Consider the following 25,037-nt stretch of genomic DNA (forward strand, 5'->3'; position numbering starts at 1 on the left):
AAGTAATAAAATGGCAATAAATATGTATCTACCAATAACCACATTGAATGTAAATGAACTAAATGGTCCAATCAAAAGACCAAAAGGATTTTAAAAAAAGACAATACTCATCTATATACTGCCTACAAGAGACTCATTTGAGAACTAAAGATATTCGGGGCACCTGGGTGGCTCAGTCAGTTAAGCAGCTGATTTTAGCTCAGGTCATGATCTCACAGTTCATGGGTGTGAGCCCCACATAGGGCTCTGTGCTGACAGCTCAGAGCCTGGAGCCTGCTTCAGATTCTGTGTCTCCTTCTCTTTCTACCCTCCCCTACTGGTGCTCTGTCTCTCTTTGTCTCTCAAAAATAAATAAAACTCTTTAAAAATTAATAAAAAAGAAATAAAGATACTTGCTAATTGAAAGGGAGTGGGAGAAACATGTATTATGCAAATGGATGTCAAACGAAAGTTAGAGTACAATACTTATATTGTAAAAAATAAGCTTTAAAATAGGTAATAAGAGAAAAAAAGGACACTATATAATAATAACAGGGACAATCTAGCATGAAGAACTAACAATTGTAAATATTTATGCACATAGCATAGGTGCTCCCAAATCCATAAAACAGTTAATAAGAAACATAAAACAATAAATTGATAAAAATACAATAGCAACAGGGGACTTTCACACCCCACTGCATCAATGAACACGTCGTCTAAATGAAAATCAACAAAGAAACAATGGTTTTGAACAGCACGCTGGACAGATGGACTTGACAGTTATATTCAGAACATTCCATCCTAAAACAACAGAATACACATTTTTTTCAAGTGCAGATGACATTCTCCAGAATATATCACATATTAGGCCAAAAAACAAACCTCAACAAATTGAAAAAGATTGAAATCATACAATGCAACTTTTCTGACCACAACACTATGAAACTAGAAGTCAACCAAAAGAAAAAATCTGGACAGAACACATATATATGGAGGTTAAATGATATGCTACTAAATAATGAATGGATTAACCAAGAAATCAAAGAATAAATTTTTAAAAAGTACATGGAAAAGGGTGAAAATGAAAGCACAACTGTCAAAAACCTTTCGGATACAGCAAAAGTGGTCATAAGAGAGAATTATATAGCAATGCAGATCTACCTCAAGAAGCAAGAAAATTTTCAAATCAACAGCCTAATCTTACACCCAAAGGAGCTAGAAAAAGAACAAGTGAAACCTAAAGCCAGAAGAAGAGGAAATAATAAAGATTAGAGCAGAAATAAATGATATAGAAACAATGAAAAAAGCAGAAAAGATCGATGAAACTAGAAGCTGTTCTTAGAAAAAAATAGTAAAATTGATAAGCCTGTGGTCAGACTACTCAGAAGAAAAGATAAAGGACTCAAATAAATAAAATCACAAATGAGAGAGCAAAAATAAGAAAAATCACAGAATAACAATTATAAGAGAATATTATAAAAAACTATCGGCCAGCAAATTGGACAACCTAGTAGAAATGGAAAAATTCCTAGAAGCATATAAATTACCAAAATTGAAACAGAAAGAAAGAGTAAACCTGAAAAGATGAATTACCAGCAAAGTAATTCAAACAGTAATCAAAAACCTCCCAACAAACAAAAGTCCAGGGCCAGATAATTTCATAGGCAATTTCTACCAAACATTTAAAGAGAGTTAGTATCTATTCTTCTCAAACTAAAATAGAAAAGGAATGAAAACTTCTAAATTTCTATGAACCTAGAATTACACTACTTGCAAAACCAGATAGACTCCACTAAAAAAAGAAAACTACAGGCCAATATCTCTGATGAACACAGATGCAAAAATCCTTGACAACATAGTATCAAACAATTTCAACAAAACATGAAAAAGGTAAGAGAAAGGATAACAGCCATATGATAATTTCAATACATCCAGATAAAGCATTTGACAAACTACAACATCAATTCATGAAAAAAAAAATTAACAAAGTAGCTTTAGAAAGAACACACTTCAACACCATAAAGGCCTTATATAAAAAACCAACAGCTATCATCATTTGTAATGAATGAAAACCGAGAGCTTTTCCCTTAAGGTCAAGAATAAGAAAAGGATATCCACTCTCACCTCTTTTACTCAATATAGTAATGGAGGCCCTAGCCACCACAATCAGACATACATACATACATACATACATGGCATGTGATCAGTAAGGAAGAAGTAAAAACTTTCACTATCTTCAGATGACATGATACCCTATATAGAAAACTTGAAAGGCTCATCCAAAAAACTGCTAAGACTGATGAATAAATTCAGTAACGTCACAGGATGCAAAACCCCTGTACAGAAATCTGTTGCATTTCTATAATTAATAATGAAGCTGCAGAAAAAGAAATCAAGGAATCAATCCCATTTAGAATTGCACTGAAAATAATAAGATGCTTAGGAATAGACCTAACCAAAGAGGTAAAAGACCTGTACTCTTAAACTATAAAACACTAGTGAAAGAAATTGAAAAGAACACAAAGAAATGAAAAGACATTCTATGCTAGTGGATTGGAAGAACAAATATTGTTCAAATGTCTATACTACCCAAAGCAATCTATCAAGGTAATACTTATCAAAATACTAACATTTTTTACAGAACTGTAATGAACAATTTTAAAATTTGTATGAAGCCATAAAAGAACCTGAATATCCACAGCAATTTTGAAAAAGAAAAGCAAAGCTGGAGGCAACACAATCTGGACTTCAAGTTATATCACAGAGCTATAGTAATCCAAACAATATGATACTGGCACAAAAATAGACACATAGATCAATGGAACAAAATTGAAAACCCAGAAATAAGTCCACAATTATGTGGTCAAATATTTTCACAAATTCAGGAAATAATATCCAATGAGAAAAAGACAGTATCTTCAACAAATGGTGTTGGGAAACTGGACACTAACATAAAAAAAAAAAAGAAAAGAAATTGCTGCTTTCTTATACCGTACACAAAAATAAATTCAAAATGGGATTAAAGACCTAAATGTGAGACCCAAAGCCATAAAAATCCTAGAGAATAGGAGAAAATATTTGCAAATGAATTAACCAATAAAAGATTAGTATCCAAAATATATAATGAACTTATAAAATTCAGCACCCAAAAACCAAATAATCCAATTAAAAATGAGCAGAAGGCATGAACAGACATTTCTCCAAAGAAGACATCCAGATGGCCAAAAGACACATGAAAAAATGCTCATCATGACTTATCATTAGGGAAATGCAAATCAAAACTCCAATTAGATATCACCTTGCCATTGTCAGAATAGCTAAAATTAACAACACAAGAAACAACAGGCATTGGGGAGGTTGTGGAGAAAGGGGAACCCTCTTACAGTGTTGGCGGGAATGCAAACTGGCACAGCCACTCTGGAAAACTGTATGGTGGTTTCTGAAAAAGTTAAAAGTAGAACTACCCTATGATCCAGCAATCCCACTACTGGGTATTTACCCAAAGATTGCAAAAACACCAGTTCAAATGAATACATGCATCCCAATGTTGATAGCAATATTACCTACAATAGCCAAAACATGGAAGCAGTCAAGTGTCCATCAACTGATGAATGGATAAAAAACATGTGGTATATACATGATTTCACTCATACGTGGAATTTTAAAAAAATGATGAATGTAGGGGTTTTGGAAAAAAGATTCAAACCAGCAAACAGACTCTTAACTATAGAGAAAAAATTGAGAGTTGCTGGAGGGGAAGTGGGTAGCAGGATGGGTTCTATGGGTGATGGGTATTAAGGAGGGCACTTGTAATGAGAACTGGGTGTTATACGTAAGTGATGAATCACTAAATTTTACACCTGAAACTAATATTACATTGTATGTTAACTAACTGGAATTAAAATAAAAAACTAAAAAGAAAAAAATCCAGGATACTCTCCCCATTTTAAGATTCTTAATTATATCCTCAAAAATCCCTTTTTTCATATTAAAGAAAAAATAATTCAGATTTAAATTGGATATCTTTGGGGCCTTAATTCTGCCTACCACACATGTATTCATTAGTATTGAAAAAAACAAAAATATCTCAAGATTTGGGACTATATGAACATTAAAATAAATATATACATATATATTTAATGTTTATTTATTTTTTAGAGAGAGAGACAGACAGACAGACAGAATACGAGCAGGGGAGGGGCAGAGAGAGGGGGAGACACAGACTCCAAAGCAGGCTCCAGGTTCTGAGCTGTCAACACAGAGCCCAACATGGGGCTCCAACTCACAAGCTGTGAGATCATGACCTGTGCCGAAGTCGGATGCTTAACTGACTGAGCCACCCGGGAGCCCCTTAAAGAAAATATATTAATGTAACCTGCTCATCCATCCCCCACATTTCATAAAATAGCACACAAAAAAATATTTTTCCCAAGTCCCTTATACCATGAGCATTATCTTGCTTTCTCAAACACAAAATTAACTCACTGTTTCCTTTTTAGGAAGTCTGGTAGTCCTATTATTTGTGAGATGTTAGTGAACTGCAATGTCTTTTCTGCAATTCAACCCAATATTTATGACCGAACTGCAACAGTTGGTTCCATGAATGATTGAAGGTAACAAACTCTCCAAAATATGAAAACCTGGTTTTAGTTTTATCACCTGGTTTTGTTTGGAAGTAGAGAGGATCACAATGGTATTGAAATATGAGACACAAGTGGTCCACAGCACACACAGCAAAGAGTTTGTTAAAGTTAACTTGTAGTTCCCCAAGTGGAAAAGGCCAGCATAAACACTTCAACAGGCCATTATGGAAAGAATGAGGAGTATAAAGATTGGAGCTATAAACTTATTGCTTCTGAAGCACATAAACAGAGATCATGAGACAATCATTTGTAATTCAAGACCAAATAAATTTGGTCAAAAGGCCGAATGAAATTGCTTTGAAAGGATCTCCTTCGTACCTTAGCCCACTAGTCAGAGTAAAGGAGAAAATATTTTCTTCCCTGTACTTGTTTCAGAATGAGTGGAAAGGATTCATAAACACATCCTGTGAATTTCACCACACCATGAAAACATGGGTAAAATAGTTATGTTAACAATGGGCAGCAGCATCACATTGTTTCTCCTGTTCTCTGGTGACCTGGTCCAAATGGAATGTAAACAAACTAATCAACAGCAGTGTATCTTCCCCTAAGGAAATCAGGAAAAGATATAAAGGTGGTGATTTTTTTTAAGTTTTTATTTAATTTCCAGGTAGTTAACATACGGTGTAATATTAGTTGCAGGTGTACAATACAGTGAATCAACAATTCCATACAAGAGGTGCTCATCAAAAGTACACTCATAAATCCCCAACTTCCCCATTTAATTTCCCTTTTTTGGACATTTTCACAAATTCAATTAAATGGCAAGTTCAATTGCATTTACTACTTCAATTGAGGTCTGTTTACTTGAGTAAAGTATACAATGACAGACATCTAACATGCATTTTATTTTACGTGGAGGGACATCAGCACAGCTACATTAGTGTACTTCCGGGCTCTATCAATTTCTGTCTTTTGGTGAAAATATGCTTTGCAGAAATATTGATCATTTCATATATCCATGGTCTACTACATGGAGAACATAAAGCTAAGTGTAGGTGAACAGGAAGGGTCAGGTACCCTAGGTTACTTTAAATGCATGTCTAAGGAAAATGAAAGAGCCAGCATCTCAGTGAATTTTCTGAATTATTTCAGGGTAAACCCATCCAAATCATTTCGCATCTCTGCTGTCAAAACAGCACAGTATTTTGTGAGTCTCTTTGATTTTGAGTAAACCATATACCACTTTAAATTGGACCCAGAAAGAGATTCTCCTGTGGTAGAGGACTAATACAAAATTTGATTTCATAAAACTATTAATGAAATGAATGAACACTAGCAAAACTGATTAATTAAAAAACAGATGGAAAGCACACACACATGCATCCACACACAGAAACATTAGAAATGAGCAAGAAGCACCACTATAGATCCTGTAAACATTAAATACACACAGAGATATAATAACAATTGTAAGATTTAAGACTTTAAAATTTTAATTGAAAAAGACCAATTTAATGAGAAATGGAACTTGTAAGGCTGACAAGATGAAACAGAAAATAAGAATAGTCTGTAATCACAGAAGCATTTTTATCTGTACGCAAAGAAGTTTTTAAATAAATGTCATCGCCCTAGATAGCTTCACCAGAAAATTCTACCAAAGACTACAAGAAGAAAGATTAATCAGACACAAATCTTCATGAAAGTAGAAAAAAATCCAAGGCTGGATTACTGAAGGACACCAGAATTTTAGGTGTCCCCAAGAAAGGGCAGTGTCAGGTAGCATAAAGGTTACTGTGACCTAAGAGAGTGTAGAGGTCAGAGAAATGGAGGAAGGAACGATGTTAAGAGGGAGATGTTGAGCAATGTTTGTAAGTGCTAGAGATAAGATCATTGAAACTAACATTGACAATTGTTCTTTAGACTCTGTAGTTACATTTTGGCAGAGGCATTCATATTTTTTTAAACAAAACACACAGTTAGACATGTATTTTATACCATACTTTAGTACAATCATTTACATAGACATACAATCAATATAATTGTCTTATATGACAATTTTATGTGTAATGCACTATGATGCTTTTCAAAATATGTTATTCTATTTATGGCTGTGATGAGGTTTAATGAAATACATTTATTTCATAGCCCATGAAATGTGCTCAATGAAACAGTAGTACCACAAGCATGTCACCATGAGCTGAGAGGTGATTAAGAAATGCAAAGTTTCAAATGATGAGGCTACACAATTTTTTTAAACACACTTGGTTGTAAAATGAGAAGACAGTTGAAGAATACCTATAAGAAGTGAGTTTGTTTCAGATATGTCTGTCCCACAAACATATTGTTGTTCATAACTGTGTATTCTGAGAAGTTAACATGATTACTGCACCTGCATACTATGTAAAAAAAGTGAAGACTAGCCCAAAACAAAAAAGAAAAGGAAAAGAAAAAAGAAACACATAACACAAGCTCATATTCAAAATGGTCCTATTTAAAACATCTATACATAAATTAAAATCAGCAGGATTTAGGTTAATTACTTCCCATAGAAGTTTATAAATATATTTATAAATATATATATATATATTTATAAAGTATAAATAAATCATATAAAATAGTTTAATTTAGCTTTTGTTTCCCTTGTCAGATAAAACATATCTTTTTTAAAAAATGTGTACATGACCAATGTCAAAGGAGTGACTGCCTGTGTTTTCTTGTTTCTGTGTTTTATGGTTTCAGGTCTCACATTTCGGTCTTTCTTTCATTTGAGCTGTGTGTGTGTGTGTGTGTGTGTGTATGGTGTAAAGAAGTGGCCCAATTTCATTCTCTCACATGTTGCTGTCCAGTTTTCCCAACGTCATTTGTTGAAAAGACTTTTTCCAATTACATATTCTTGCTGCTTTATCATAGATTAATTGACTGTGTAAGTGTGGATTTATTACTGGGGTCTTTATTCTGTTCCATTGATCTATGTGTCTATTTTTATGCCAGTTCTATACTGTTTTGATTACTACAGCTTTGTAGTATAACTTAGAATCTGACATTGTAATATTTCTGGTTTTGTTCTTTTTCAAAATTGCTTTGGCTATTCAGGGTCTTTCCTGGTTCCATACAAATTTTGTTATTTGTTCTAGTTTTGTGAAAACTTTGGCATTTTGATGAGGGTTTCCTTAAATCTGTAGATTGTTTTGGGTAATGTGTACCTTTTAACAATACTGGTTCTTGCAATCCATAAACATGGAATATCCTCTCCATTTATTTGTGTTATCTTCAATTTATTCCCTCAATGTTTTACGGTTTTCAGAGTCCAGATTTTTAACCTCCTTGGTTCAGTTTATTCTAAGATATATTATTCTCTTTAGTGCAAATGTAAATGGTATTGTTCTTTTTCTTTAATTTCTCTTTTTCTACTTCATTATTAGTGCATAGAAATGCAGCAGATTTCTGTATACTAATTTTGAATTTTGCAAATTTACTAAATTCATTTATCAGTTCTACTAGTTTTTGATGGAGTCTTCAGGGTTTTCTATATATAGTGTCACATTATCTGCAAATGAAAGTTTTACATATTCCTCGTCAATTTGGATGTCTTTTATTTCTTTCGCTTGTTTGATTATTGTGGCTAGTACTTCCAGTACTATGTTGAATCAAAGAGTTAGGAGTAATTACACCAAAACTTTTTGCAAAAAAACCAAAAGTTTTTGCAAAGGTGGCCATCAGCAAAACAAAAAGGAAACCAATTCAATAGGACAAGACATTTGCAAATGATGTATCTTATATATAAAGATTTAATATCCAAAATGTGTAAATAACTTACACAAATCAACACCAAAAACAATCAATTACAAAAATGGACAGGGGAACTGAATAGATATTTTTGCAGAAAGCACATACAGATACCCAATAGACACATGAGAAGATGCTCAACATCACTTATCATAGGAGAATACAAACCAAAACTAAATGAGGTATCACTTCACACCAGTCAGAATGGTTAAAATTAACAGCACGGGAAACAACAGGTGTTGATGACAATGTGGGGAAAAAGGAACACTTTTACACTATTGGTAGGAATGCAAACTGGCACAGTGACTCTGGAAAATAGTATGGATGTTCCTCAAAAAGTTAAAAATAGCACTACCTTATAACCCAGTAATCACACTACTGGTCATTTACCCAAAAATACAAAAACAATTTCAAAGGGATACACGTATTCCTATGTTTATAGCAGCATTATTTACTATAGCTAAGTTATGGAAGCAACCCAAGCAACATATATACATATAATATGTATATATGTGCAATAGAATATTATTCTATTCTATTTTATTCTATAGAATATTATTCATATGTATGTATATGTATGCAGTAGAATATTATTCAGTAGTAAAACAAGAATGAAATTTTGTCATTTGCAATGACATGAATGAAACTAGAGACTATTATGCTAAGAAAATAAGTCAGTCAGAGAAAGGCAAATATCATATGACTTCACTCATACATGGAATTTAACAAAACTAGTGAACTAAGGAACAAAAAAGGAGAGAGAGGAGAGAGAGAGGCAAACCAAAAAACATTGTTAATTATAAAGAAGAAACTAATGGTTACCAGTGGGGTGGTGGATGAAAGGATGAGTGAAGTAGGTGATGGTTACTAAGAAATATACTTGTGAGGGGATATGCTTGCCCCAAATGGCAGAGAGACAGGGGGATCCATCTGTCCCGTGTCCCTCAAACAAAGAAGTGTAGAAGCCAAAGGACTTTGAACACCAGAGCCTGGGAGGAAAAGAGACTGAATCTACTAGGAAGAAAATGGGAAAACTAGAGAAAAGATAGGTGGGTGATTGTGAACTGGAGGAGATAAAAAAGGCTGCATGGGCATAGAGGGGAGGGACCCCTTTCTGCAGAGAAACAAAGGGAAGAGAAAGAGCAGATAGGGAATTGTCGAACCATATCTAGACAGGAGAAAGACCTTGGACTGAGACTGAGAGGGATCTGATCTCTAACTGTGGGGATTTTCTTCAGACTGGGGCCAGCTCCGTGTTTACGCACCTGGGGAAGTGGGGAGCCAGGCCTGGGTGAGGTTGTAGGTCAGAAACTCAGTCCACAGCTGGAGAAAGTGGTTCACTCCCTGAGGGCTGCATGATAGCACAGAACCTGCCTGCATCTTCCACCCCTGGGTGCCGTGGTTGGGCAGAGGGCTCAGTCTGCAGGAGGATAAGGCCGCCATTTCTCTGCAGTGTTGTGGGAAAAGACAAAGCCTACCTGTGTCTGTCACCCTGGGGGCTGTTGATGGTGAAGGCTGTGGCTCAGTCCACAGGGAGGCAGTCCTCCCTGACATGCAGCTGCACAAAGCCAGCTGGGACCACATATCGCCACACAGAGAGGCACTTCCCCAGCGCCAGAGCACAGAGTGGGATGTTGAATCCTAGCCAAGCACAGGGTCAGGGGACTTGGTGGAGTGAGAAGGCCGCCCCCATCTGCACCCACTGGCATAGTGAGAATGATTCAGTGTCCACTGGGTCTGGTTCCATGGAAAAGAGACTGGGAAATCACCATTCCCCCCCCACCACCACCACCACCATCAAGGCAGGGCCTCAGGGGTCACTCCCTGGGCCCATAGTCGAGGTGGGTCCAGAAAACATCAAACCATGCCCCCTTGTACTGAGTAACTGCATATCCACCAGAGTAGCACAGACCCTAGAGACAGTAACTACCTACAAGTGATGCAGCATTACCTGGATTAACACTAGGGCTATTCCAAGGAACAAATCAAAGCACACCTGGGGGGAAGGTACAAAATATTACTACGAATAGGGTAATAAAATAACCAAAGTCACAACAACAGAGAGCAAGTAACAATCCCCGAAAAACACCTCTTGAAAGGCCATGGGCAGTCTATGGCCATCTATTAATATGAAAGTGCTTGCAGGTGTAGAGGACACAAGCCTTTAAAATGGTAAGGGAAAGAAAAATAGCCAAAATGATGAAATGGAAAATCCTCCTCAAAAGAAACTGCAGGAAGTAGCGACAGCTAATGAATACATAAAAAACGATTTAAGCAATATAATGGAATAAGAATTTGGGAAAATAGTCATAAAATTAATCGCTGGGCTTGAAAAAATCATAGAGGACAGCAGAGAATCTATTGCTACAGAGATCAAGGACTAAAAAATAGTCATGATGAATTAAAAAATGCTATAAATTAGGTGCAAAATAAAATGGAGGCAGCCACAGTGGGGATTGAAGATGCAGAGGACAGTATAGGTGAATTAGAAGATAAAACTATGGATAAAGAAGAAGCTGAGAAAAAGAGATTTAAAAATCCAGGAGTATGAGGGGAGCATTAGAGAACTAAATGATGCAATAAAAGGGAACAATATTCATATCATAGGAATTCCAGGAGAAGAAGAGAGAGACAAAGGGGCTGAAGGCATATTTAAAAAAATCATAGCTGTGAACTTCCCTGATCTGGGGAAGTAAAAAGGCAGTGAAATCCAAGAAGAACAGAGAACTCCCTTCACACTTGATCTTCTGCATGACATATCATAGTGAAACTAGCAAAATACAAGGATAAAGAGAGAATTCTGAAAGCAGCTAAGGATAAACAGGCTCTAACTTATACAGGGAGACCCATAAGAGTAGTGGCAGACCTATCTAATGAAACTTGGCAGGCCAGAAAGGAATGGCAGGAAATCTTCAATGTGATGAACAGAAAAAATATGCAGCCAAGAATCCTTTATCCAGCAACTCTGTCATTCAGAATAGAAGGACAGATAAAGGTCTTCCCAAACAAACAATAACTGAATGAATTCATCACCACTAAACCAGCCCTACAAGAGATCCTAAGGGGGATTCTGTGAGTGAAATGTTGCAAGGACCACAAAGTACCAGAGACATCACTACAAGCATGAAACCTACAGACATCACAATGACTCTACCTATATCTTTCAATAATAACACCAACTGTAAATGCACTAAATGCTCCAACCAAAAGACATAGGGTATCAGAATGGATAAAAAAAAAACAGGACCCATTTAATTACTGTCTACAAGAGACTCATTTTATTTTTATTTTTTTTTTCAACGTTTATTTATTTTTGGGACAGAGAGAGACAGAGCATGAACGGGGGAGGGGCAGAGAGAGAGGGAGACACAGAATCAGAAACAGGTTCCAGGCTCTGAGCCATCAGCCCAGAGCCTGACGCGGGGCTCGAACTCACGGACCGCAAGATCGTGACCTGGCTGAAGTCGGACACTTAACCGACTGCGCCACCCAGGCGCCCCTACAAGAGACTCATTTTAGACCTGAGGACACCTTCAGATTGTAAGTGAGGGGATGGAGAACTATCTACCATTGCCACTGGAAGTCCAAAGAAAGCTGGAGTAGCCATACTTATATCAGACAAACTAGACTTCAAATTAAAGGCTGTAACAAGAGATGAAGAATGGCATTATGTAATAATTACAGGGTCTATCCATCAGGAAGAGCTAACATTATAAATGTCTATGCGCTGAATACGGGAGCCTGCAAATACATAAAACAATTAATCACAAACAAACCAACCTTATTGATAAGAATGTGGCAATTGCAAGGGACTTTAATACTCCACTTACAGTAATGAATACATCATCTTGACACAGGATCAATAAAGAAACGAGGCCCATGAATGATACATTGGATCATATGGACATGACAGATATATGTAGAACTCTGCACCCCAAAGCAACAGAATGCACTTTCTTCTCCAGGGAACATGAAACATTCTGCAAGATATATCACATACTGGGTCACAAAACAGCCCTTCATAAGTATACAAGAATTGAGATCATACCATGCACACTTTCAGACAACAATGCTATGAAACTTGAAATCAACCACAGGAAAAAGTCTGGAAAACCTCCAAAAGCATGGAGGTTAAAGAACACCCTACTAAAGAATAAATGGGTCAAACAGGCAATAAGAGAAAAAATTAAACAACATATGGAAACAAATGAAAATCAAAATATAACAATTTAAATGCTTTGGGATGCAGCGAAGGCAGTCCTGAGAGGAGAATACATTGCAATCCAGGCCTATCTCCAGAAACAAGAAAAATCCCAAATATAAAATCTAACATCACACCTAAAGGAAATACGAGCAGAACAGCAAAGATATCCCAAACCCAGCAGAAGAAGAGAAATAATGAAGATCAGAGCAGAAGTAAACAATATAGAATCTAAAAAAAACCTGTAGAACAGATCAATGAAACCAAAAGTTGGTTTTTTGAAAAAAAAAAAAAAAAAGATAAACCTCTAGCCAGGTTTCTCAAAAAGAAAAGGGAGATGACACAAATAGATAAAATCATCAATGAAATGGAATTATTACAACCAATACCTCAGAAATAAAAGCAATTATCAGGGAAAACTATGAAAAATTATATGGCAACAAACTGGACAACCTGGAAGAAATGAACAAATTCCTAAGCACCCACAAACTTCCAAAACTCAAACAGGAAGAAATAAAAAACTTGACTAGAGCCATAACCAGCGAACAAATTGGATCAGTTACAAAAATCTCCCAATAAGACTCCAGGACCAGACGGCTTCCCTGGGGAATTGTACCAGACATTTAAAGTAGATATATTTCCTATCTTTCTCAAGCTGTTCCAAAACATAGAAAGGGAAGAAAACCTTCCAGAATTGTTCTATGAAGCTAGCATTACTTTGATTCCCAAACTAGAGACCCAGCCAAAAAGGGAACTACAGGCCAATATCCCTGATGAATATGGATACAAAAATTCTCAATAAGATACTAGCAAATCGAATTCAACAGCATATAGAAAGAATTATTCACCATGATCAAGTGGGATTCATTCCTGGGATGCAGGGCTGGTTCAACATTCACAAATCAATCAATGTGATACATCACATTAATAAAAGAAAAGATAAGAACCATATGATCCTGTCAATCGATGCAGAAAAGGCCTTTGACAAAATTCAGCATCCTTTCTTAATAAAAACCCTTGAGAAAGTCGGGATAGAAGGAACATACTTAAAGATCATAAAAGCCATTTATGAAAAGCCCACAGCTAATATCATCCTCAATGGGGAGAAACTGAGAGCTTTTTCCCTGAGATCAGGAACACGACAGGGATGCGCACTCTCACCGCAGTTGTTTAACATAGTGTTGGAAGTTCTAGCATCAGCAATCAGACAACAAAAGGAAATCAAAGGCATCAAAATTGGCAAAGATGAAGTCAAGCTTTCGCTTTTTGCAGATGACATGATACTATACATGGAAAATCCGATTGACTCCGCCAAATGTCTGCTAGAACTGATACATGAATTCAGCAAAGTTGCAGGATACAAATCAATGTACACAAATCAGTTGCATTCTTATACACTAACAATGAAGCAACAAAAGACAAATAAAGAAACTTATCCCATTCACAATTGCACTAAGAAGCATGAAATACCTAGGAATAAATCTAACCAAAGATGTAAAAGATCTGTATGCTGAAAACTACAGAAAGTTTATGAAGGAAATTGAAGAAGGTATATAGAAATGGAAAAACATTCCCTGCTCATGGATTGGAAGAATAAATATTGTCAAAATGTCAATACTACCCAAAGCTATCTACACATTCAATGCAATCCCAATCAAAATTGCACCAGCATTCTTCTCGAAACTAGAACAAGCAATCCTAAAATTCATATGGAACCACAAAAGGCCCCGAATAGCCAAAGGAATTTTGAAGAAGAAGACCAAAGCAGGAGGCATCACAATCCCAGACTTTAGCCTCTACTAGAAAGCTGTCATCATCAAGACAGCATGGTATTGGCACAAAAACAGACACATAGACCAATGGAATAGAATAGAAACCCCAGAACTAGACCCACAAATGGATGGCCAACTCATCGTTGATAAAGCAGGAAAGAACATCCAGTGGAAAAAAGACAGCCTCTTTAACAAATGGTGCTGGGAGAACTGGACAGCAACATGCAGAAGGTTGAAACTAGACCACTTTCTCACACCATTCACAAAAATAAACTCAAAATGGATGAAGGACCTGAATGTGACACAGGAAACCATCAAAACCCTAGAGGAGAAAGCAGGAAAAGACCTCTCTGACCTCAGCTGTAGCAATCTCTTACTTGACACATCCCCAAAGGCAAGGGAATTAAAAGCAAAAATGAACTACTGGGACCTTATGAAGATAAAAAGCTTCTGCACAGTAAAGGAAACAACCAAGAAAACTAAAAGGCAGCCAACGGAATGGGAAAAGATATTTGCCAATGACATATCAGACAAACGGCTAGTATCCAAAATCTATAAAGAGTTCACCAAACTCCACACCTGAAAAACAAATAATCCAGTGAAGAAATGGGCAGAAGACATGAATAGACACTTCTCTAAAGAAGACATCCAGATGGCCAACAGGCACATGAAAAGATGCTCAACGTCACTCCTTATCAGGGAAATACAAATCCAAACCACACTCAGATATCACCTCACGCCAGTCAGAGTGGCCAAAATGAACAAATCAGGAGACGATAGATGCTGGAGAGGATGTGGAGAAACGGGAACCCTCTTGCACTGTTGGTGGGAATGCAAATTGGTGCAGCCACTCTGGAAAACAGTGTGGAGGTTCCTCAGGAAATTAAAAGTAGACCTACCCTATGATCCAGCAGTAGCACTCCTAAGAATTTACCCAAGGGATACAGGAGTACTGATGCATAGGGGCACTTGTACCCCAATGTTTATAGCAGCACTCTCAACAATAGCCAAATTATGGAAAGAGCCTAAATGTCCATCAACTCTTGAATGGATAAAGAAATTGTGGTTTATATAACAATGGAGTTCTATGTGGCAATGAGAAAGAATGAAATATGGCCCTTTGTAGCAATGTGGATGGAACTGGAAAGTGTAATGCTAAGTGAAATAAGCCATACAGAGAAAGACAGATACCATATGTTTTCACTCTTATGTGGATCCTGAGAAACTTAACAGAAACCCATGGGGGAGGGGAAGGAAAAAAAAAGAGGTTAGAGTGGGAGAAAGCCAAAGCATAAGTGACTCTTAAAAAGTGAGAAGAAACTGAGGGTTGATGGGGGGTGGGAGGGTGGGGAGGGTGGGTGATGGGTATTGAGGAGGGCACCTTTTGGGATGAGCACTGGGTGTTGTATGGAATCCAATTTGGCAACAAATTCCATACATTGGAAAAAAAAAATAAAGTAGATATATTTCCTACCTTTCTCAAGCTGTTCCAAAATATAGAACGGGAAGGAAAACTTCCAGACTTATTCTATGAAGCTAGCATTACTTTGATTCCCAAACCAGAGACCCAGCCAATAAAGGGAACTACAGGCCAATATCCCTGATGAATATGGATACAAAAATTCTCAATAAGATACTAGCAAATCGAATTCAACAGCATATAGAAAGAATTATTCACCATGATCAAGTAGGATTCATTCCTGGGATGCAGGGCTGGTTCAACATTCACAAATTAACCAATGTGATACATCATATTAATAAAAGAAAAGAAAATAACCATATGATCCATTCAATCAATGCAGAAAATCATTTGACAAAATTCAGCATCCTTTCTTAATAAAACTCCTCAAAAATGTCGGGATAGAGGGAACATACTTAAACATCATAAAAGCCATTTATGAAAACCCCACAGCTAATATCCTCAATTAGGAAAAACTGACAGCTTTCCCCTTGAGATCAGGAACACGACAAGGGTGTCCACTCTCACCACTGTTGTTTAACATAGTGTTGGAAGTTCTAGCATCAGCAATCAAACAACAAAAGGAAATCAAAGGCATCAAAATTGGCAAAGATGAAGTTAAGCTTTCACTTTTTGCAGATGACATGAGACTATACGTGGAAAAACTGAGAGACTGCACCAAAACTCTTCTAGAACTGGTACATGAATTCAGCAAAGTCTCAGCATATAAAATTAATGTACAGAAATCAGTTGCATTCTTATACACTAAAATGAAGCAAAAAAAAAAAAGAAATAAAGAAACTGATCCCATTCACAATTGCACAAGAATCATAAAATACCTAGGAATAAACCTAACCAAAGATGTAAAAGATCTGTATGCTGAGAATTGTAGAAAGCTTATGAAATTGAGGAAATTCAAAGAAATGGAAAAACTTTCCGTGCTCATGAATTGGAAGAATAAGTACTGTTAAATGTCAATACTACCCAAATAAATCTACACATTAAGTACAATCCCAATCAAAATTGCACCAGCATTCTTCTCAAAGCTAGAACAAGCAATCCTAAAATGTGTATGGAACCACAAAAGACCACGAATAGCCAAAGTAACTTTGAAGAAGACCATAACGGGCTGCATCACAATCCCAGAGTATAGCATCTCCTACCAAGCTGTAATCATCAAGACAGCATGGTATTGGCACAAAAACAGACACATAGGCCAATGGAGTAGAATAGAAGCCCCAGAATTAGACCCACAAAAGGATGGCCAACTAATCTTGGACAAAGCACGAAAGAATATCCAATGGAAAAAAGTCTCTTTAACAAATGGTGCTGGGAGAACTGGACAGCAACATGCAGAAGAATGAAACTAGACCACTTTCTTACACCATTCACAAAAGTAAACTCAAAATGGATGAAGGTCCTGAATGTGAGACAGGAAACCATCAAAACCCTAGAGGAGAAAGCAGGAAAAAAAACTTCTCTGACCTCAGCTGCAGCAGTTCTTACTTGACACATCTCCAAAGATAAGGGAATTAAAAGCAAAAATGAACAATTGGGACCTCTTGCAGATAACAAGCTTCTGCATTGCAAAGGAAACAATCAACAAAACTCAAAGGCAACGAACGGAATGGCAAAAGATATTTGCCAATGACATATCAGACAAAGGGCTAGTATCCAAAATCTATAAAGAACTCACCAAAGTCCACACCCAAAAAACAATAATCCAGTGAAGAAATGGGCAGAAAACATAAATAGACTCTTCTCTAAAGAAGACATCCAGTGGTGCCTGGGTTGCTCAGTTGGTTGGGCATCCAACTTCGGCTCAGGTCATGATCTCGTGGTTTGTGAGTTTGAGCCCTCGCGTCAGGTCTGTGCTGACAGCTCAGAACCAGGAGCCTGCTTTGGATTCGGTGTCTCCCTCTCTCTTTTCCCCTCCCCCACTCATATTCTGTCTCTCTCTCTCCTTCAAAAACAAACATTAAAAAAATTTAAAAAAGACATCCAATGGCCAACAGGCACATGAAAAGATGTTCAACGTCACTCCTCATCAGGGAAATAAAAATCAGAACCACACTGAGATATCACCTCATGCCAGTCAGAGTGGCTAAAATGAACAAATCAGGAGACTATAGATGCTGGAGAGGATGTGGAGAAATGGGAATCCTCTTGCACTGTTGGTGGGAATGCAAACTTGTTCAGCCACTCTGGAAAACAGTGTGGAGGTTCCACAAAAAATAAAAAATAGATGTACCCTATGACCCAGCAATAGCACTGCTAGGAATTTACCCAAGGGATACAGAAGTGCTGATGCAGAGGGGCTCTTGTACCCCAATGTTTATAGCAGCTCTTTCAACAGTAGCCAAATTATGGAAAGAGCCTAAATGTCCATCAACTGATGAATGGATAAAGAAATTGTGGTTTATATACACAATGGAATATTACGTGGCAATGAGAATGAAAGATATATGGCCTTTTGTAGCAACATGGATGGAACTGGAGAGTGTTATGCTAAGTGAAATAAGTCATACAGAGAAAGACAGATACCATATGTTTTCACTCTTATGTGGATCCTGAGAAACTTAACAGAAGACCATTGGGGAAGGGTAGTGGAAAAAAAAATTTACAGACAGGGAAGGAGGCAAACAATAAGAGACTCTTAAAAACTGAGAATAAACTGAAGGTTGGCGGGGGGCGGTGGGAGGTAGGGGTAAGTGGGTGATGGACATTGAAGAGGGCACCTGTTGGGATGAGCACTGGGTTTTGTATGGAAGCCAATTTGGCAATAAGTTTCATTTTTTTTAAAGTATACTTGTCATGATGAGCACTGGGTAATGTATAGAATTGTTGAATCACTATATTGTACACCTGAAACTAATATACCACTGTATGTTAAATATACTAGAATTTTCAAAAAACCTAATAAATAAAAATGTGCAATTCACAAAAAAAAAAAAGAAATTCAGGCTACCCAAGAAAAACTTAAATATTTCTAATAGAGCGTATAGCTAAGAATCTGGTTTTTTTTTCCTGTATGTTACATGTCATTTGGTCAACAGTCTTTGGATTATTAGATTTTTAACAAGGTAAATAAATTATATCTCTAATAAAAAATGACTACAAAAGTGTAAAAAAAAGTAAAAATCTAAGGAAAACAATATAAATAAAACAAAATAAATCATAAATAAATCATTACTGTCATACAAAAAGTAATAAGATCAGTTTTGTTAGACAAAATAATAATAATAATAATAATAATAATAATAATGATAATAGTGACACCAAACAGTGCTTCCTTCAATCCTGTCTAACATAGTATCAGAACCACTTTAGGTGTTTAAACTTACAACTTCCCTTGTATGAAAAATATCATGAAGCAATGACTTACTTTTCTTATCTTGAACTGGATTTTCTCTCTCAAATGTAGCCATTTCCTGCCTACAAAGGAAAGAGATAATAACATGATACACTCCAGTTATCTGAAGCTGAAAACACACTTGAAGGAAATGTTTCACTGCTCTTAACATAAAGTCATTGGTAAATTTAGAATTCAAGTGTTAATTGAAATTAAATCCTGCTTACTTTGTTTCGGAAAAACCATGAAATAGAGCTGATAACACTGTGAGAGTTGATGGTTATGTTAATTAAGTTGATGAGGGGGATTCTTTTCACAAAGTATACATAAATCACATTTGCTTTAAGTATTTTAAAATTTTGTCAATTATAACCCAATGAAGCAGGAAAGAAAAACCCAAAGTCTAGCAAAAGAATAAGAAGCAGAGAATAAAACTCCATATTTTATGAAACTTAAAGAATTACTAGACTATCATACTAGGTATAATATCATATGTATGTGGAACATATGTGCAATATAGTGAAATTTGGAACAACTTGAGGGAGAATATTGAAAGCCAATTTATTTCTCTGTTGTTCTTGATGAGGGAGGTAAATAAGGTAAAAAAAAAAAAAGGAAGAAAACAAAGGAAGGTAAATAAGAAGGTCCAAAAAATTCAGAACACAAATTTACAATGACATAAATTAATAAGTGCAGACTGGTGATGAGAGAAATAGAGATTATCTCTACAGTGACACAATTCCACACCAGAACAGGGAGTGAGTGGCTAAAAGGAGATTGAGTACCAACACATGGTCTACTATTTCTCTGTCTCCCAGTCTCATAAACTTGAGAGAAAATGTAGACAAAGAATTTTGTAATGACCTGCCCACCTCAAAGAGGGCAATATACACAGAACAGAGATGTGCCCACTGCAGAGGAAGAATTTTTGGTGAGGAGGCAGTCCGAGACAACATACCAAAAGCAAAGCTTGAATCTTAGCTTATTTCTCCTTTGTATCTTCCCTAAAGAAATACACAAAGGTAAACACACACCATGTTATCTCACCTACTTCCATTCAAAACACTAAGCACAAAGTTGCAAATATGAATTAGATAAAATAATAATAATAATAATAATAAAAAGAAAGCAGAAAATATATTAAAGGCAGATAGATGTAATATGTTAATTATTATTAAAAATAATAAATGGATAAAGTAAGTGGCTAGCATAAAGCATGAAAACAATTGAAAGAAACGATAAAATATTTAGAGAGATTAAAACAGCACTAAAAGCATCAATATGTAAAATCAATTATTTCTAAAACAAGCCAGCAGCATATGCTTAAAATAAACATTAACTTGTAGAAAATGAGAATGTAGTATGGTTAGAGAAAGGAAAATAAAACATAAAGAGATGATGTCATACATACAGAATAGTTAATCTTGGAGATGAGAACCACATAAATGAAACAAAACCATTCAAAGATACAATAAGATACCTGAAATAAAGACTTCAGCCTGAAAATTGATTTTATGGAGAACTAACACAAATCACATGGAACATTGAGATATGCAATAGATTCTGCACTTCAAGAATAATGATAAATTCTAAAACATCCATGAGGAAAACATTGTGAAACTACTTCATCAGTGAGGTGCGTTTAAGGTAGCCCAAACTTCCATCTGAAGGCAAGCCCACAAAATGGTGAGGAAAATAGGATTACAAGAATCCTATGACTCTCCAATAAATGAAAATGGGTATTGTCAAATATATTAGTATTGAGGGGATATAAAACCTATGAATTCTTTAGGAAAAAAGAACAAATCAGAAGATGACTGTAAAACCACATTTCAATTTTATAAAATGCAAAGTCATGTTATAAAGAAGTTGTTGAATGATGAATCTAACCTGTGCAGCCAGCTCTGTGGTTGAAGGTCTGGCCATAATTCATAATTTGAGTTTTGTCCTTATAAGAAGAGGCAATTTAGACACAGATAGTCATAGAGCAAAGATGATATGAAGACACAGGGAAAAGATAGGGATATAAGCCAAAGTGAGAGGCCTGAGAAGAGACTCACTCCCTAGCACTTTGATCTTGGATTTGAGGCATCAAGAATTGTGACAAAATATATTTCTGTTGAATTTCCCAGTTTATGGAACTTCATCATGGTAGCCCAAGCAAAACGAATGCAGCCTAATATGTAGAAATTAGTTCAGACAATATTAAGTGTTAATACATACTCACTCTTATCCTCTTTGTTTCCTGCAGGGGAGTTGCCTGCTATTCCCCAACCTACCTTGACCCTTCCACCACATCGGTCTACACACATATTACAAGATAAAGACAATAAACTGCTCTCATTTCAGAACAAAGATGGACAGGATATGACATAGATAAAGACAAAACCACAAATACCTACAATTGTGATGAACTATTACTTACCAACATAGAATCAATATGAAGGAAAGAAAAAAAAATGAACATGAATGGAAACAAAGTAGTAGTAGATTAATTTCTCTCAGACAGCAAGAAAAAATCAAGAAAAATAAGAACAGAGAATATCTGAAATACATAATTAATCAAGTTTCCTGGGGCACCTGGGTGGCTCAGTTGGTTAAGCACTACCTTCAGCTTAGGTCAAGATCTCGTAGTCTGTGAGTTCAAGCCCCGCACCGGGTTCTGTGCTGACAGCTCAGAGCCTGGAGCCTTCTTCAGGTTCTGTGTCCCTTTCTCTCTCTGTCCCTCTCCTGCTCTCTCTCTCTCTCTCTCTCTCTCTCTCTCTCTCAAATGAATAAACATTTAAAAAAATTTAAACATCAAGTTTTCCTAATAAATTTCAAAAAGTATGACCCTTAAAAAAACCCGTCATTGTAATTTTCAAAGTCTATGCGGCATAATAAACAAAATGCTAACTAATACTTATCAAATGCTGGTTCCACTCAGGCATTGTACTAACATATGAATGTTAATTTTTAAAATGTTACCTTTACAATCTAAAGTTACAGTATTTTTAATTTTAAAATTATTTTCCATATGAAGAAACCACAATTTAAAGAATATAAGTAACTTGTTTCAATGTTGAGGCACAATAGATGGTAAAGAATTTTGATAAAATCCACAAGCAGAAATAACATTATAATGCAATAAAATCAGAACTTATTATCAAAAATAGAAAACAAATTTGGAATTAAAAACAACTCATATTCAAGAAAACATAAAAAGCAAAGTAACAAAATGTTGGAAAATAATATTTCCTTTAGCAACACATGGGATACATACAGATGAAATATTATTTAGAGAAAAATTTATATTCCTGCATGTCCAATTTTTAAATTAGAAAAAAAATAGAAAACACAAAATTTAAGTTTTGAATTCTAGGCAATTAGAAGAGCAACAGTGAAAAAATAAGGAAAGCAAAAATAAAAACCTCATAATGACAAAAGCAATGATACTGTGACATCTTGAGAAAAAAAGCAAAACAGAAATCAGATCAGTGGTTGCCAGGGGTTGCTGGTGAGGGGAAAAGTGATAAAAATATTCCATATCTTAACTGAGATGACATGAATATATGTTTTCCTAAACTTATCACACGATTTACCTAACAGTGTGAACTTTATGGTACTATAGCTCTATAAAACTATATTTTAAAAAATTAAGTGACTTGAAAGAGCTCATACTATCCTTAAACATATGTTTAAAATAATGAATTAAATGAGAATATTCTAGTGAAAATAAGATAACCAAAACTGACTCAGGAAGATGCACAGAACATAACATCATTCAAAGAACATCATCCTATCAAACTAGCCAAAAATGAAACTGAATTTAATTCTAGCCCACTTAAGTCTTATATTATATATATGATTACAATTGACTTGGGTAGTCAAAACAATTGAAATCTTCCTCACCAAGCTGACTGGTTAAAATTCTGAATCCTATTCATAAAATTTGCAGTCACTCTGGAAAATGGTTTGGAGGTTCCTCTAAAAGTTCAAAATAGAACTACACTGATGATCCAGCAATCACACTACTAGGTATTTACCCAAAGGATACAAACACAAATTCAAATGGATATATGCACCCCGATGTTTATAGCAGCATTATCTACAATAGTCAAGATATGGAAGCCCAAATATCCATGGAATATTACTCAGGCATAAAAAAAGAATGAGATCTTTTCATCTGCAATGACATGGATGGAGCTAGAGAGTATTATGCTAAGTGAAATAAGTTGATCAGACAAATGCCACATGATCTCACTCATATGTGGAATTTAAGAAACAAAATAGATGAGTAAAGGGTAAAGAAAGAGAGAAAGAAAGGCAAACCAAGAAGCAGACTATTAACTATAGACAGCAAACTGATGGCTACCAGAGGGGAGGTGGGTGGGGGGATGAATGAAATAGATGAAGGTGATTAAGTCCTCCCTTAGCATGATAAGCACTGAGTAATCTATAGAATATTGAATCAATATATTGTATGCCTGAAACTAATATAACACTCTATGTTAACTAACTGGAATTAAAATAAAACTTTAAAAAAATCGTTTGGATGGGAACACCATAGACCATTTCATTTTTCTTCATTTAGTTATTGTCTGTTTATAATAAAAACTTGCATGTATTTGAAAATGTCAACACTTCAATTCCTTTAAAAGGGAAAATTAGAAAAGAACAGTAGCATAGATCTCATTTCAGAGATGATAAAGCAAAAGCCAAGTTTAAATGACTTTGCATTGTACAGAATGTATTTGTGGCAGCCTGAGAAAAGGATCTTGGTTCAATAACATCATCTCTTCAGCCACACACTATAAAGGGGGTTCATTACAATGGCGGCATAGCCACCCTACTGTCTCTACCTTTTCCTCTGTGAAAAGAAAGCATAAATTAAATACTTAGGGAATGGCTAATTACTCCAAACATCATTTCATATCACCAACAAATATGGGCCTTCCCCTCAATCCCTCATTGTTTCACACTTAGAGAAAAAGAAACCATCTCATAGATAAAAACCCAGATGGTGAGATACAATGATTAGGAAAGAGGTTGAATACAAAGATATGAAAATCCCATGGTCAGCAAAGAAGGGAGGGTGTTTCTTTCTATATAAGCTGGGGCAAGTTATCAGTGTGAGAAAGCTGTTGTTTTTCCACTTTTTTTTTTTTTTTTTTTTTACTTTGAGTATCTTGTAAAGGTTGGGCAACAGAGAGACAATGGCAAGTCAAGCAGTGGTCAGAGATCCAAAGAGCACATGGACTATAAAAAGCTAAACTAACAAATATAAGATTACCAGTTGATAGAAAGGTTTAATGCAGTACAGGAAATCCATGGGGTGTGGATGCAATGTTCTCACATCATGTACTTAAGGACATTTTTGGGAGAACAGTGTGAGAGTCAAAATTTCCAGGAAGAGATCCTTTCAGGCATAAGGACAAAATAAAAACCATGAGTGCTAAAAGAGCAGTACTAGTGCACAGTAGGGCATTGACTTCAGGCTGAGCTTGGTGGCTTAAAGAACATTAAATGACAGCAGAATTCCTGGAAGATAATGGATGAGGATGGGGAGTGGGGAATGAGAGTAGAGAGGCATTCAGGGGTCAATCCTTATAGGATTGTAGTCCCTGGTGAAGAGTTTGTATTTTATTCTGAATACAGTGGAGAACAATTGAAGGGTCTCGAGGAAAAAGCATGATGAGACTTATATTTCCCAAAAATTATTCTAAGTGTGAAGAATAAGTTGGAAGTGTGTCCATTGTAAATAGCCAACCTGAAATAACCATCCTTTATTTCAGTTCTGTTTGTACATGTACTTTGTATAACCATGAAGAAATGAAACATATGTGCACCAATAGCCCATTATTTTTAGGGTCTCCAAATAAACTTCTGCCAAGTCTTAGAGGCAAAGACCAAAGAATTC

At 35.9% G+C, this 25,037-nt stretch overlaps 1 protein-coding gene across 2 annotated transcripts in view; it reads right to left on the reverse strand.

The window, feature by feature from the left end:
- GCSAML (germinal center associated signaling and motility like) overlaps window positions 1-25,037 on the reverse strand; it is a 46,806-nt gene that overhangs the window by 13,784 nt on the left and 7,985 nt on the right. For both annotated transcript variants that reach the window (XM_047865035.1, XM_047865046.1), the window contains one exon: window positions 19,172-19,221. In XM_047865035.1, the coding sequence (XP_047720991.1) occupies window positions 19,172-19,221 (50 nt within the window). The remainder of the gene's footprint in view (window positions 1-19,171; window positions 19,222-25,037) is intronic.

The sequence above is a fragment of the Prionailurus viverrinus genome, chromosome A1 (genome assembly GCF_022837055.1).
Source record: "Prionailurus viverrinus isolate Anna chromosome A1, UM_Priviv_1.0, whole genome shotgun sequence".
Taxonomy (NCBI): domain Eukaryota; kingdom Metazoa; phylum Chordata; class Mammalia; order Carnivora; family Felidae; genus Prionailurus; species Prionailurus viverrinus.